This window comes from Punica granatum, chromosome 2 (assembly GCF_007655135.1).
Source record: "Punica granatum isolate Tunisia-2019 chromosome 2, ASM765513v2, whole genome shotgun sequence".
Classification (NCBI taxonomy): domain Eukaryota; kingdom Viridiplantae; phylum Streptophyta; class Magnoliopsida; order Myrtales; family Lythraceae; genus Punica; species Punica granatum.
The window spans coordinates 41,662,182-41,677,054 of NC_045128.1; the positions used below are offsets into that span (position 1 = coordinate 41,662,182).

The window sequence follows — 14,873 nt, forward strand, 5'->3', positions numbered from 1 at the left end:
ATTGTTCTACGGATAGTTCGGTGATATCAAGTGATGCCTGTTCCAAATGTTCTTTGCACTATTTGACGCATAAGCTTTTTTTTCCGGTTGATGATTAGAATGCGAAAAGGCGGTATCTTCTAATCAGAAACGATATCAAGACGCACCAAAAATGAATCAATCGAGTCATATTACACCAACAATGCGACTCTTTTTTGCTCTAGGGACTTTCATAAGACTAAAAATCAAATCACGGCAAGCAGCCGGCAATTATACAAATGGGTAAATTATACAAATGTACTCCGGAGGAGGATAGAGTGACCCAAAGGCTAAAGAGAGGTAGGAATGACCTAAGATGATGTTCGAATATGAAGGATTGTAAAAGAAACGAGATGGAATCACGGCATTGTATCATTGGATTTGAGATAGTGATTTCATTCCGATATCTTCCCATTCCTTGGTACTAAACATGGCTTGAGCTTCCCTCTGCAAATTATCAGCGAGCCTTCAGTTATAATTTTCATTTGCTAGCTGTCTGTGAAGACCGACCTCGAGTGGAACCCCTCGACCCTCGTCTATAGGGCGACGGACATGCATTTCTTTGCAAAGAGATTGAAGTACAGTAAGTTGAGCAAACCCACAGCAGCAATTATGTAATAGTAGTAGTCTAGCCGCCCAGCATTCAGGTCGCGCCCCCCGACCCATGGCGTTCTTCCGTTCTTTTCAGTCAGGCCATGGACAAGGCTCACGATGGAAGATGTGAGGTAGCTCGCGATGGACATGGAGAAGAAGTACACAGCACCGCCCACAGTCCTCAGGCCCTCGGGGACATGCGACGTAAGCAGCTCCATCACCGCAATTGCAGCAAATGCCTCAACCAAACCCGACAACGCGAACTGTGGGAGGAGGAATGCCATGCTCATAGGAGAGATGAAGGAACCACTTCTTAATGCCATGTCCCGGCGTCTCTTCTCAACGATTCCCGCAACGATCATGGCGGCAATCGAGGTTATGATGCCTAAGTTCATCCTCTGTTGTATTGTGAGTCTCTTGCACCTCTTGCCTTGGAGCTTTCTTGATATGTATGGGGCGACAGTCTCGTAGAGGAAGATCCAGAATGAAAGGACAATCATGCTCGTGAGGCCTGCCCAGCCTGGTGGAATCTTGAAGTTTCGCCCGGCTGCCTGGTTCGACTGGATTGCTTGGAGGATGCCATTCACAGTCTGCTGGTCCATAACAAGGAAGCAAGCGATCCCCGAGGCCCACACTGGCGCAATTGAAACCAGGCACTTAAACTGCTCAACTTGCTGCACACTACAGAGCTTCCATCTTTTTGCTGGAAGGCCCTGTGCGTTCAGCTCGCTTGGGTCGGTGATTAAGCAACTCTTGTCAAGGAACCGGAACCGTTCTGTGTGATGGAGCTTTGTCACTGGCGGATCTGATTCGGGCAATGGAGGGTCATAGAAGGATGGACTCGTGCCTGAGTCACCCCTGCCCCTCATACGTGACTTCCTTACAGCTGCCACGATCACCTTAGCCAGGTCCGAGTATACGCTTCCTTGAGGCTTCATCATCACATACGTGGGGAGGCCAATCACGAAGATCACGACCGAAAGGGCTAAGCAGCCAGCAGGAATCGCGAGGCCAACGACCCAGCTGACTTTGGTCTGAATGTAGACTACAACCGATAGCGCCAGGATGAGAGTAGCAGTGAAGGAGAGATACCACCAGTTGAAGAAGCTTTGCAGGTTCTTTCTGCCTTTCTCAGTCCCGACCTGGAACTGGTCAGCTCCAAAAGCGATGCAGCAGGGTCTAATGCAACCAGCTCCAATGGCTAAGAACCCGAGGGCCACGAAGAGGAAACTCAGATGGCCAGCGGCAGGCTCTGGACAGTCCAATTTAGGCTGTAAAGGATCACAGGCTGCGGGTCTCAGCTGAGGAATTCCTGCTGTTAGGGCCATCATCGACATCCCCTGTCAAACCAAAAAAGGTAGACATGAAACCTGTGCTATTTCCCATGGCTATCGGTTTTACAAAAGCGGTCGTAGGAAGTAAAAAGCTCACCACAAAGGATGCAGAGCAGCCCAGAAGGAGAGTCTTGAAGCGGCCCAAGTACTTCTCGGCAATGAAAGCCCCGAACAGCGGCAAGATGTTGCATGAACCGCCCCATATGCTCACTACATTGATCAAGAACACCCCATACATGTTGTACTTTATCTTCAGGTACACCGACAGATTCATTATCAAGCCCATTGACGCCAGCCTCTCGAACGACTCATTTCCTGTAACAAATAAACCCGACAACCAAATCAGACATAACTCCAACGTGATCATCTGCACGACAAGATTTACAAATTTGAAGAAACATTGATCGAGACTCGAAATGTTGCAGCTCGATGATCTCATCTTACCGATGATGAAAAAGACGGCCCTCCATCCTCCCCGAGGCCGGGAAGGAGTGGAGGAAGAGATTTCATTTTCCAAGTCGGCCTCTTCCTCGGCAGACATGGATTCTCCTTGTCTGCTCCGTCCTCCCCTGCCTCACCCGAGAGAGATCCTTTCTCCTCATTTTAGGGACCTCCTATTAATAAGCATCGACCACGGAAAGTTGTTCCATTACGGTAGAAACTAAAACAAATCCTTAAACTTCCCTCTTTCTAATTTAGGCAAAGTTCAAGTTTAAATTCATGCAGTCCCGGGAGTACCGCATCCCCCTAGACTTCCTGTCCTATGAACGGCTCTGGTTTGGCCCCAATGAGACAGTCTCCCAGTTCAGTCAAAGCTTCCACTGCGTTCGACCTGAACCCACGGCTATGGCGAAACAAACTCAAACAGCAATCCCTCCCCTCCAAACCCAACAAGAAGTACAGAAAAATTATGCGTTCTTCGCATCCGCCTCGTTGAATATTGGGAAGATTTTCACTCAGAATCCGTTCATGGCTATGCCAGTTTCAAGTTTCAACTCTTTTAATTTCAGTCATGAAATGCTCCTGCTACATACCGAAGCTCAATTTTTGCATTAATCTGATCCGGACCATGGCCTTTCTGTTTAAGCTCGGCTTGAGGATTTATCGATTACTTCCGAACACAGATGGAGAGAAGATGAGAATCCAATTTGAACCTCTGCAAATTGTCCCTTCTTTTTTTTTCCCGATTTCCATTTCCATAACATATATAATTTACAGTAACATCTCTCTCTCTCTCTCTCTCTCTCTCTCTCTCTCTCGACCTTTCTCCTATTCAAGTCAACAAATGGCGCTCCGGGTCGTTCCTATCTTCCACCCGAAGGCTCCAGCGAGCGACGATCTTTAAGGTTCTGCTGGCTTTCCAACCAAAAGGATTCATGTACGGCTATGCGACTCACCGATCTCAGCTCTGACCCCAGCAGTTCAAGTACATGACGTTCCTCAGCGACTCGTCGGTCTGTCTCCTTCCGTCGTCGCCGTCACGATGGCCAGCCACGTTCCCGTCGAGCTTCGATCCGACCATTCCAGCCAGCGGCCGGAGATCGGCCGACTCTCCGCCGGAGAGGAACATCCTCTTGGTCGACTGGAGCGATTTCAGGCCGGACTTCAACCTGACGCCCTGGTCTGAGTGGCCTTGCACCGCCGCGACTCCGACGGCCATCCAAGCTCTGTTAAGGCAGCTCATTCTTTCTTCTATCTATGCCAAATTCTTCGTTCGATTTACGGCTCGAGAGAATGATCTAATTCGATTCTTGTTCAGTGTCCGCGTTTGCTTTGGAGAGGTGTACCGTAGGGAGAACATATTTATACACCGGAAAGTGGGGAACCATAAGCGGTTTTTGAGAAACCGGAAACAGGAGTGGTTTTAGGTGGGCCCACGTGGTTTTGGTGCTATCCTAAGTTACCAATAATTCCCGCTACTGTCCAAAACGCAATTTATCGCGATAAGTTCGTGATATAATAATGCTCGCGATCGAAGTCCTCCTCAAATGGAGTGAATTTATCGCGATAAATGACAAATTACCGGGGGAATCTGGGAGCAGTGGGAGTGGGGACAGGTGGCGACCTTATCCGAAAGGACACGGTACGACTCATCCTCTCCTGAATGGTGAGAGCCCTCCATGTATACCAACTCCGTGTACACCTATAACTTTCTGGTGGGTCCTACTCCTGTCTTTTCAGTCCTACGAGCGGGCCCCACCATCGTTTGATCCTTGGCCCTTTTTCTTTTTCTTTTTGCTTTTGACAGTTCCTTCGCATTTATCTATCTATAATATATAATAGCGAAAATAAAGAATAGGTTTAATGATGTTACGCCTATTTCATTTTAACATTGATAAGGTAATGTCAGGCGTCAAATTTTCAGCTTTCTATTTACTTAAATTACACTAATTTTTTCTGCCGCTTTTAATGCATAAGTAAATAAATTGATCTATGGAGATAATATATTCATATCAATTCAATTGACAAAAAATATTTCCATCTTTTAATTTTCGATTTAACAAGTAAAATTATGTTGAGGAAAAAGCATATTGTCCATCGACCTTGAAGACTAGGCGAGTTTTACCCTCTAACTTCTAAAAGGTTATACTTTACCCCCCGACCTCTATAAGAAATAAGCACTTTGCCCTCCAGTCAAGTTATGGCCAAAATTATTTATGATAATAAAAAAAATGTAATAAGTATTAAATTAAATTTAGAAAAAGGAAAAAAAAAAGAGAGAAATAAACTTTCGATCGCGGTTGGCGGAGCCCTCACTGACCACCCCACCCCCTTCGTCGACCCTCCGACGACATTGACCGAAGGGGTGGAGTGGCCGGTAAGGGCTCCGCTATCCCTTAATTTTGGGTCAGGATCCACAAAACTGGGGGTGGAGGAGCCCCTACCAACCACCCCACCCGTCGATCGAAAGTTTGATTTTTTTTAAATATTTAATAATAATATTATTATTTAATTTATAAAAAAAAATAAATCGGAATTTGATCGGAATAGTAAAGTGCTTATTTTTTGTATAGAGGTTGGAAAGTTAAGTACAATTTTTTAAAAGTTGGGGGCAAAAGTTGTTCGCCCTCTAAGGTATGGGGAAAATGTTTTTTTCTCAATTATGTTTACTAGATATGTAGGAACTTTTAAAGTTTCCATGTCAATATTAAATACAGTTAAAAATAAAAAAACATAATGAGTTGATTTAACGGTTCATACACTTTAATAATAAATATATCTTTTAAAATTTAATTTTTCAATTTTCAATTCTACAAATGCTTTATTATATTCTTGAAATTGTAATAGGATTTTCTAGTTTAAAAAGGATATAAAAATATATTTTTTTAAATTTTTTTGCACAAGTAATTACTTACATAATTATAATTATAATTGGGTTTGAAATATTAAAAAATTATCACAAGTTCTATGTTAATAATAAATATATATAATAATGATAACATTGTCATGGAAGGACAAATAATAATAAACGTTGCTATGAAAGGACAAAACAGAGAAATAAAAGAGTTAAAAAGGGCCTGTTCGGGCGGCTTCTTCTCCTTTGAAGTTATTTCGTAATTCGAGCAATTCATCCTTATTTGTTTTAAATCCATAATTTTCATTTTTCTTAAATATCAGGTAATTGTTGTCATTATTTTTTATTGGCTACTCTTTAAGTGTGGCCCATCGAAGCCCAATGGGATGATGGTGTATGGACATTGGACGGATCCAAGCTTTTCTTTTTGCCCTTTTTTTTTTCTTTTTTCTTTTCCAGTACAAGTATTTTTCTGTTTGTGTTTAAGTCTTTACATTAGCATCCCGATTGATTTCGCAATCAAATTTTTAAAATTTTAACTCTAATTTTAACTCTATTCACTACACAATAAAAATTACCACCACAATTATTATTATTTTCTTTTTCTTTAATTTTTTTAACAATTCAATTTAATTTTTAATACTAAGTTCTCTTAACTTAACTATCCATTACTTTTTTTATAATTCAACAATACAATCATTACTCTCTCTCAACTATTTATTACTTTTTCATAATTTTTCTCATAATTCAATAATAAAATAATTACAATCCAATTAAAATCAAAATATAATTTTATTTAACTCTGAAATTAAAATTACCGTAGAAGTCCTCAAATATGTACTATTATAAAAGGAGAAATAATTTTTTGCGTAACTTTTACTTTCCCTATCAATTAGAGTCATTCATTCAAGCTTAAAATAATAAATAAATTAGGAAAATTACCCACTCAATATCACATTCCCCACTTTTTCTCTCCCTAATCCATTCTCTTATCTCCTCTTCTGGGCTTAAACGTCACTTGGTTTTTTCAAATAAATACTAGAGAAATTTATTTATTGTTTACATTTATACCGCTTAATTATTCTTTCAATGTCTCTTTGACATCTCTCACATTAAGTTTCTTTTCTCCCTCCTCTCTCTCTCTCTCATAACTTAAGTGACACCATAAAATCACATTTATTTATTTTTCATAATCCTTTTTATATTATTTGCAATGAAATTGATATATAAAAATTCGCGTGCAGCATATGCATAAATCGACAACTCAAAAAATAAAAAATAATTTGTGTAAATTTTACCTAGGTGGTTACGATTTTCAATATGAAATTATTTTTGATTTCGCGCGTAAGGCAGATCATACTCTAGTATTATTATAATTCTATCATCTGCATTATATTGAAATTAAAATTATCTAATTAATTACAATGACATATATCATAACTTTTTTTAAAATTCGTAGTTGAATATTAATTTCATGCATTATCACTATAATCGAGTAAAAATTGTACCTTTTTGATTTCGCACATAGCGCAGGAGTCTAGTATATATATGTATTATATGTGTAAAGACGCTTATTTTATAGCTTTCATCTCAAATTGATTTGGATAAGCTCAAGAAATGTTATGAATTTTTCTATTTGAAAAAGAACATATTATATACATGAAGTCGCTTTCATATCTATTAGAGCATATCTTTCCTAATATTAAGAATCTACAAGATGTGACTGAATTGCAAAAGTAAATAGAATGAATAGTCATTGTGAAACTAGAAGTTGTCATCTCAGGTACTATTAATTATACATAAATTTAATATGTTTCTTTGTATAAATTAACACACAACCCAATCTCATTTATTTATAATTACTATATTAGCCTCTGCGTCATTGTCTTTATCTCGTTCTAAGTTCCACTTGCCAAGTTTTAAAAATAGGGAAAAGTGGAATCATATCTACAGCAGTATCTCCTCTCCACCAGGAAAGAGCGCTAATTAATAATTTCGTTGCAATGGTTAATTGTTTTCTAGATCACTTATCGTTTTTCTTTTATTTGTTAATGACTAATAATTAATAACCATTATTGCTCCAACTCTGCCAATATAATAATTCGTGACTTTTAACAGACCCACAATCTCTTTATTTAGAAATATATACATATAGATTATAAAAGAATAAGGATAAAGACAATCTGGAAGTCATGATCTGAAAAGGACAGACAACTTAATAACCTTAGTTTTAGCTAGCTTTCTGTTACTTTCCAACTACGCTCGTGTGAATAATTCATCTTATTGCTTCAGAACTGTTACCGCCAAAACTATAAATTTTGTCTGATCAAATCTGATACGTCCAAGTAACACGACGCGCTCATGGTATCAGTTCACTCGTGTTAATTACAGCGAACATTACCGTGACAATTCTGTTGGTGGATAAATAAGACAGTATATAACTTTGTAGGAGCTGAGGAATAGCTGTTTAGAGAACTGATCCGATGCCTTCGACTTGCTGTTGCGCTAGGTATCTTTCCCTCCGCTCTTTCTGCAAAGACACAGCAAGACACGATTAATCCAATTCGGATGAGATACTAATGAATGCAGCTGATGGTGAGAAGAGCCTGACCCATTCATCTATCACGAGTCCTTCTGCAGCCACTCTGGGGCCCGTTGCTTCTGGGAGCTTCTTCCGGGACTCAAGCGCGGCATCCGCCTCAGCCAATTGCCGACTCAGTTTCTCCATAAACTTGTAACAAACAAAACCCAGCAGTTCTCTTGTCAGTGAAAGGAAACTAACAATCCACCAATTATTCTGTTTTGAGTTACTAGAGACCACGTATGTCGCAAAAGTAATATATTTACCTCACTTGGCTGTTCAGGGTCGAGGAAAACGACCCGCAGAATTTGCTCCACCGAAACCTGATCCTTTTGTTCATCAAACTGCAAAAACAATTTGTGATACATGCAAATGGTTTAGCATCCCATCGACAAACAACATGAAGGCAGGTGCAGTTGGAACTAGAAGGGAAGCAAACAAAGCAAATCATTTTTTCTCGATATGAAAAAATGATTCAGCCAGAACACCAGCAAAACTTACCATTTCAGGTATATATTCCATCTGACCATTCACTTTCAAGCTCACAATTTTGAACTTAACCCTGCTCTTCTGATGTTCAGGCTTCTCATCGTTCTCAGGGGGCTCCACAAACTTGAACACTGAAGCCAAGCCAAAGTGCAAAATAACAAGCCAACAACTTGGAAGGTTCAACATTTTTTATCATATCAGAGATGTACCATGAAAAAGGATAAACTCGTTGAGTTTCATGAGTCAATGAGAAATGGAATGACTTAAAGAACAATTGACCAAATTACCTGTTGCGATGAGGCTTTCTCCAGGAGCAAGGACTTCACCTGGGGGTCTCATATAGCAACTTTTCGGTGCAGTCGTTTGGAACTGAAAGAATAAAATAGAAGTCTGCTCGGTAAAGTTGTCATTGTGCAATAAATTTATGGATACTAACTTTATGGAAGAGGATAATTGCACTATTACATAGTCAAGCAGACATTTTCAGGAGGAACTCAAAGATCAGCAACACATAACGGAATAAGTGCTGTTTTGTTAACTGGTGATCATTTTCAGTTCCAAAGCAATGGAGTTTGATTCAGAAACTTCTAACCGGTTTACATTGCATAAAATTTCCATCAACACATGTTCCATTGCCTTGCTCAAGAACCAAACTGGACATTCTAGAAAAAACAGCACCTACGACAAATTCACCTACAGACTTTAAGAACAAGACAGAACATCTACAATAATTTCACAGTAAATATTGAGTGCTGCCCCTCACCACCCGAGAAAAGCTGTATCTATATTGTTGTGCTCCCTTATTAGTGTGACACAGTCGAGTTATCACAAGTGAAAAACGTAAGCAACGGGATCTTATATAGTGAAAGAAACATTTTCTCCTCACCTTGAAGGCCACATGAGACTTGGACACGTTTTTTATCTCTATGGCGCTCCTCACCTGCTTACCGGGCTCATCTGAAGAATTGAGGAAAAAGAGAACGAGATCAAACAGATCAAGCTTGTGTTAATGGTATTCAGCTTGAATGACAACTACTTTGCTCAAGAATCACATCAACAGGCCAGTGGACTGCAACTCGCACCGTATTGAAAAAATAATCGAAAGATTAAATGTCTAAATCTTGGGCAATTCTTGAATTGAAGGGGAGGACAAATACAAATAGAAGATCACTGGACAGAGCTCTAGATCAACTGAAAAGGAAACCTTTAGCTCAAAGGAGTTGGCAATCATGGGAATAGAGGCTTACATGGGAAGTAGAGCTTGTTAGGAGGATCAAGGCGGAGCCTTCTCGTGGTCGGAAGCAGAGACTTCGCCATGGCTGCAACCGAGTTTGCAGAATGACCCCCCGAACAAAGGTTGCTCGACATAAACGACGAAGTGGGAGCAGAAGCGGAGGAAGAAGCAGAAGCATTCGTCGGTAGCCAAAATGCCATCTTGCAGAGTGCCCACGACTTCTTGTCACCACCCGTCTTCTCACCGTCGACGGCCATTGCTTGGCGGAGGAAATGCCTCAGAAATGAGAACCCCCTAGTCGGAAGCTCTCCTTTCAGGAAATGACAATCCTTTGATCAACAGATAAATGCTGGGTAGTGATGGATTGATAGCACAGCTTCGAGCTCTGTTAAAAATGGCGGTCGTTTAGTTCAATCTGGAATGTGGTCAAATGGGTCAACTGGCAATGTTGGGTTGTTGGGTTTAATTCCAGTAAAATTGGTCGGTGAAATTAAAGTACTTCATCTTATAAAAAATTCTGCACTTCTTCTCAAGAACAAGATTCTCCATTATCGTCAGGACCAATCATGGAATGTGCTGCTTCCTATATCTTCCAATTGGCAATCACACAATGCTTACCTTTTGATTTAAAGTCATCTCTGGCACTTGATAATTTCGAGCGATAGAAGACCGTTGTCTCGACGACTATCGTTTACGAAACAAGAATAGTGCTTGTGCAACTGCTTAACAGATCACAACTTTTTGTTGAAAAAGAATGAATAAAGTTTGATTCAATTATACATCCTAAATGGAGCATGCCGAGAAATCATGATGCGTAATGAAGTTGGATTGGTGCTTTTGGGTTCGATGAAAGAAAAGGGACAGAAAAGTCTTCAGCATTTTGTAAAAATCAAGGGCCCTCCGACAATCTGCATGATCATCTTCTTTAATAAGAGAATCTGTGATATATTGCAAAGCAATTAGGCTCAATCCATCATCATCCTTAACATGGTGCTCCAATCACTGTCTTTTCAGCAAAGATGCTTTTGTTTTGTCTTTCCATATTGCTTTTCCATAATAGAATAATGCAAATGGATTATTAGGGAGTTACAATCACACCATGGGACCACCAACAGCAAAAACACACCGATGTATTATAATGAGCAAGAAACAGCACTTCATTCGAGCTTCGTTTACATTGATGACATGACAATGTATTGGTTTGGATGAGAGTCATTAAAAAAGAAGTCTTAGCACTATCAAATGAGTAATTAATGTATGTTTCTGGTTGTTCTAGTGTAATTTGCGCTCTATTTTTGATCTTTTATGAGCGCCAGAAGGAAAAACAAATGCCATTTACCACATTGAACCAACCAGACACGAAAATTTTCCTTCTGTTTTCGGTTCTGCCCCGTCCCGACTCTGTTCTATTTCCCACTCTTAGGCTTGAACCAGATGGGTCTCCTCGAAGACATAGTAACTTTCTCAAAGGAGAAACTTGGAGTGCTTAGTGAGTATTGTTCTGATTAACAAAGCGGAGACTCGGGTTTCTCCCATGCTCTGCCATTATTTGCATATGTTATATATACGTGCTTTGGGTGGTTTCTTATTCTGATTCAATTTCTCCTGGAAAACTTGGGAGTGCTTAGTGACTGAATGTCGTATTCTCTCTCGCATCCTGATTATATCAGTGAGACCGGATTTCATTTTATCTGTAGCTTGATCCCAGCAGGGACATAAATATAATTGAGCTATCAGCTACCAGCAATTCAATGAATTGTGAAGAACAGAGTCATTCAGCTGGATCACGAAATTGAATCAAAATCTTATCTTCTTTAATTAATGGAGCCAAAACCGAAGAACAGAAATTATAACCCACAATCATGTACAATTGATTCGTGGTACTCTGCCAAGAACCAAGAATTAGTGGTCCAGTTAATTAGGACCCCAACAGCTCAGGTACATGACTTTCCTCAGAGACTCCTCAGCCCGTTTCACCTTCTCATCGTCTCTTACCCGGGAGACCGCAGCTGCAGATTGGGAAGACAGCTTCTTGGCCTGAGAAACCGACCTGGCATGGTTCTTGGCGTGCTGGTGGAGTGACCTGATGGTGTAATTCCACCTGCAGAATCCCTGGTCCTTTAATGCCTCCACTGCTCCAACACTCACTGCTACAACCCAAGCCCTTTTTGATAGACTCATTCTTTATATTCTCTGAACTCTCTTTTGAAGACCCTCTTGATCTAATGGAATATTGCTTCAAGAACTTCTTGGTTGTGTTGGACTGGGAGATGGTTCGTAGGCTACTTATATAGGTAGATGCAGTACATCCTTGGGTACAATGAATGTATGAAGAAAGAGGCCAAATATTGGGGAAGGAAACCGGGGGCTAATGAAGGGAATGCCACTGGTTTTGTGGGGGCAAAATGGCAGAACTGCCCTTGTAGTGCCTCTCAAGACATTGTTTGAGTGGGGACAAAAGCGGGTGTCGGGCTCTCTCCTGATAATGACAATGGCAAAATTATTGGTGCTGCCCACTTGACACCGAGAGGCACACGGTTTCTCATTTTAAAATCCATTTAAGCCCAAAGTTATGGAGAGGAAACCACTGGTATATTTAGTAATTTTGGAGCTGTGCTGAAAGGATAATACTGAGAAGCGTATCCGGTGTCTCCTTAACTGGAAAATGAAATGTGTCAGCAGTTGGCAGCCATATCTTATCTACAGCGGCAATGGGTCTTAGGCCAAAATGGCTCTCAAGAGGAACTATCTAGTGAAGAACTTGCTAAGCCAGAGCTACTCAAAGTTAGCTGGAAGAATGTGGAAGGCTTTTAGTGCAAGGTTGATTACGAAGATTATAAGAAGCTATGCCCATTGCTTGTGACTGCCAAATGCCTCGCTGAGGTGTAGATTTTGCTGTAGTACACCAAATTTGGTAATCCGTTTTCGACATGGGTCAGTCAAGTGATCTTAAGGATGGCTTATACTCTTGACACTTCAAAGAGTTCGTTATTTATCTTGTCCAGGAAAAGAATTCTTTATAGAAAGAGAAGGACATCAGGCCTTAAGATTCTTAATTCAGCATGAGCATCTTATGGTGCTAGACATAGCTGACCAGTAAAACGAGATTTGCATCTGAAAAGCAACATACATATCTATTCCTCTCGATTAATCGTGCAGTCATGAGGGGTTTTGATCACATCAGAATCAGTAGAAAGAACAGGAAAAGATCTGTCCTTTTTGAGAAATTGTATCTTATTTGGAATCCCCCTTCTCTTAATAGTAGTGTAGATCAGCTAATACTGTTGGCCATGTCTTCTTCTGGTGAACAGAGTAAAAATTGCTGAGAAAAATTTCATCTTTTTTTTCTGTATTTCAATTTCGAGGAATCTAATTACAATGTACATCGGATAATCTCATCCGTGATATCAAGCCCCAGGAGGCTGGATTGAGCTTCTAATTAGGGCCCCAGCAGCTCAAGTACATGACTTTCCTAAGAGACTCCTCCGACTGCATCATCCTCTCCCTCCCCTCTTCCATGATCTTGCCCGAACCCATCGAGGAAGAAGACTGAGGCGACAGGTTCTTGGCCTGGGAGAAGGACCTCGCCCGGCTCTTGGCGCCCTGGTAAGCGCACCTGATGGGGTAGTTCCACCGGCAGATCCCCTGGTCTTTGAGGGCCTCCACCACCGCCACGCTAGCCGCGACCACGCAAGCTCTGCTACTTGAACTCATTTGCTTTTCTTGAACTGATTGAATTGAACCGACTGGAAATTGAGGAAATGTTCTTTAGTGCTGTTTCGATGATCCGTTGGTGCAGATGATCTTGCGGGAGATGAGGTTATATAGAGAGGAGAGGGACCGGAGAGATTTGGGATTGTACGGATAAGGAAGACGTCGGGATGCCTGCACCTGTCAACTGAAACCGGTGGGCGCTCAATGTGGGTGGGAGAGCGAGCAAATGGTTTTGCGGAGCGAGGGGACCCCGGAATCCTTGGACTGGTCGAAATGACCATTGGGCCTTGTCGTCATGCTCCACGTCTCCAGCCAGAAAGGGGTATAGAAGGAATTTCGGGATGACGAGGTGGCAGATAAGTAGCCGGAGTTAAGGTTGAGTCTGTCGCAATCATGGTGTGCACCGGGATCACGAGACTCTAAGCTCACATGTGCGGATGCCTCGCCGGGCTCTCGTGGACCCGGCGCACACAGCATACCTAACAATACGTGGTTTTATGGTTTGTATAATAGATAGAATTCAGCTGCTGCCCGGAAAACGGGAGGAATGGAAACAAGCTGTTTTGTTTATTCTATCTGCACGGGCTGCTAATCCAATTGCAAATGTACGGTTGGATTTAAGGGTCTGGTCCGGCTCGATAGCACGACACGGGCCGGCCACGAACGAGTGACACATCATTCTCTGTTTCGTTCCCCATGTTTTTCCGATTCCACTTTCCAGGGGCGTAAGCTTCGTGCTTGATATACATTATATATATATATATATTCACAAACAACCCACAGCAGCAAGAATAACAACATTGCTCGATTACTCTTTACTGATTGGTTAGTTACAGTGAACATATTCTGCCAACTGATGAGCTTAAGGTGCATGACCAGAATCTGCATGAGATCTGTTCAAAGGCTCAAAGACCGGGGCGGCTCGTGCTCGAGCTCTAAGGCCATGTTTGGCGGGTTCAAGCCCTCAAAAGCAAAATCTGGTTCAGAATCATCCATCAACTCTTCCAAGCAGGAGCAGGTCCGGTGGGTCTCAAATTCCACAGAAACTGCGAAGGAGACTGAGGCTGCAGAAGAAATTCGGAGGCTCCGGGAAGCTGAGAAGGCCGAGAAAGTCATGCATCTCATCTGCTGGGGACCTCACCTTATATGAGTCCCCTCTATGGCTCTGTTCTTTCCTAGAAATGCACGTGTTATCGGTTTACTAGGCCTTGTACCCTCTTACATCTTCTCAATGCAGCAGATGTTATACTACATGTTTGAATTTGATTTTGATTTTTTTTGATAATTGCAATTTGACATTTTTTTCAACTGAGAGAGTTTTCTCGGAAGAACTTCACCTGGAAGTCGAAAGAAAAGGGAAGAATTTAACGAACAAATACTTAACAAGGATTCAAGTTGACAGCTTGCATAGAATTTGAAACATGTACCAGAGCTTACTGCAGAAACCATATTACCAATCCCGTAACTTATTTGGTGTAGGCATCTGAAGCAGCAATCCTATATACAAAAGCACCATCACGAAATTGCAATTCTTCTACAAATGATAGAATCGTTTTCCACAACACATGCACTCCAACAAATTGAAGAACAAATTATTTGAACACGAAATAGTGA

At 41.2% G+C, this 14,873-nt stretch overlaps 4 protein-coding genes across 5 annotated transcripts; all 4 read right to left on the reverse strand.

Moving 5' to 3' along the window:
• Positions 1-152: 152 nt before the first annotated feature.
• Positions 153-3,723, reverse strand: LOC116194267 (protein NRT1/ PTR FAMILY 2.8-like). Its single transcript, XM_031523038.1, has 3 exons — positions 2,391-3,723; positions 2,044-2,261; positions 153-1,952 (listed from the first exon to the last, which is right to left on the reverse strand). Exons 1-3 carry the CDS (start codon positions 2,485-2,487, stop codon positions 555-557), a joined length of 1,713 nt encoding a protein of 570 aa, XP_031378898.1. The 5' UTR covers positions 2,488-3,723; the 3' UTR covers positions 153-554.
• A 3,767-nt stretch (positions 3,724-7,490) lies between these two features.
• Positions 7,491-10,377, reverse strand: LOC116194535 (vesicle-associated protein 4-2-like). 2 transcript variants are annotated; one of them, XM_031523354.1, is made up of 8 exons: positions 10,164-10,377; positions 9,559-9,930; positions 9,198-9,268; positions 8,599-8,680; positions 8,324-8,442; positions 8,089-8,166; positions 7,853-7,972; positions 7,491-7,771 (listed from the first exon to the last, which is right to left on the reverse strand). In XM_031523354.1, exons 2-8 carry the CDS (start codon positions 9,800-9,802, stop codon positions 7,709-7,711), a joined length of 777 nt encoding a protein of 258 aa, XP_031379214.1. In that variant the 5' UTR covers positions 9,803-9,930; positions 10,164-10,377; the 3' UTR covers positions 7,491-7,708. The 2 variants fall into 2 exon arrangements, with proteins under 2 accessions (XP_031379214.1, XP_031379213.1); XM_031523353.1 differs by lacking the exon at positions 10,164-10,377 and having other exon boundaries at positions 9,559-10,114.
• Positions 10,378-11,337: 960 nt separating this feature from the next.
• Positions 11,338-11,849, reverse strand: LOC116194885. The gene has a single exon (XM_031523793.1). It carries the CDS (start codon positions 11,724-11,726, stop codon positions 11,460-11,462), a length of 267 nt encoding a protein of 88 aa, XP_031379653.1. The 5' UTR covers positions 11,727-11,849; the 3' UTR covers positions 11,338-11,459.
• Positions 11,850-12,761: 912 nt separating this feature from the next.
• On the reverse strand, positions 12,762-13,452 carry LOC116194884. Its single transcript, XM_031523792.1, has one exon. It carries the CDS (start codon positions 13,257-13,259, stop codon positions 12,981-12,983), a length of 279 nt encoding a protein of 92 aa, XP_031379652.1. The 5' UTR covers positions 13,260-13,452; the 3' UTR covers positions 12,762-12,980.
• Between the last annotated feature and the right edge of the window lie 1,421 nt (positions 13,453-14,873).

Excerpts from the sequence above, each read along its gene's own strand:
- LOC116194267 (XM_031523038.1), bottom strand. The coding sequence starts at position 2,487 with ATGTCTGCCGAGGAAGAGGCCGACTTGGAAAATGAAATCTCTTCCTCC. Across the intron at positions 2,262-2,390 it reads GGCCGTCTTTTTCATCATCG|GAAATGAGTCGTTCGAGAGG; the intron begins GTAAGATGAGAT and ends TATTTGTTACAG. Across the intron at positions 1,953-2,043 it reads GCTGCTCTGCATCCTTTGTG|GGGATGTCGATGATGGCCCT; the intron begins GTGAGCTTTTTA and ends TTGGTTTGACAG.
- LOC116194535 (XM_031523354.1), bottom strand. The coding sequence starts at position 9,802 with ATGGCCGTCGACGGTGAGAAGACGGGTGGTGACAAGAAGTCGTGGGCA. Across the intron at positions 8,167-8,323 it reads TGGAATATATACCTGAAATG|TTTGATGAACAAAAGGATCA; the intron begins GTAAGTTTTGCT and ends TTGTTTTTGCAG. Across the intron at positions 7,772-7,852 it reads GACTCGTGATAGATGAATGG|AAAGAGCGGAGGGAAAGATA; the intron begins GTCAGGCTCTTC and ends GTGTCTTTGCAG.
- LOC116194885 (XM_031523793.1), bottom strand. The coding sequence starts at position 11,726 with ATGAGTCTATCAAAAAGGGCTTGGGTTGTAGCAGTGAGTGTTGGAGCA.
- LOC116194884 (XM_031523792.1), bottom strand. The coding sequence starts at position 13,259 with ATGAGTTCAAGTAGCAGAGCTTGCGTGGTCGCGGCTAGCGTGGCGGTG.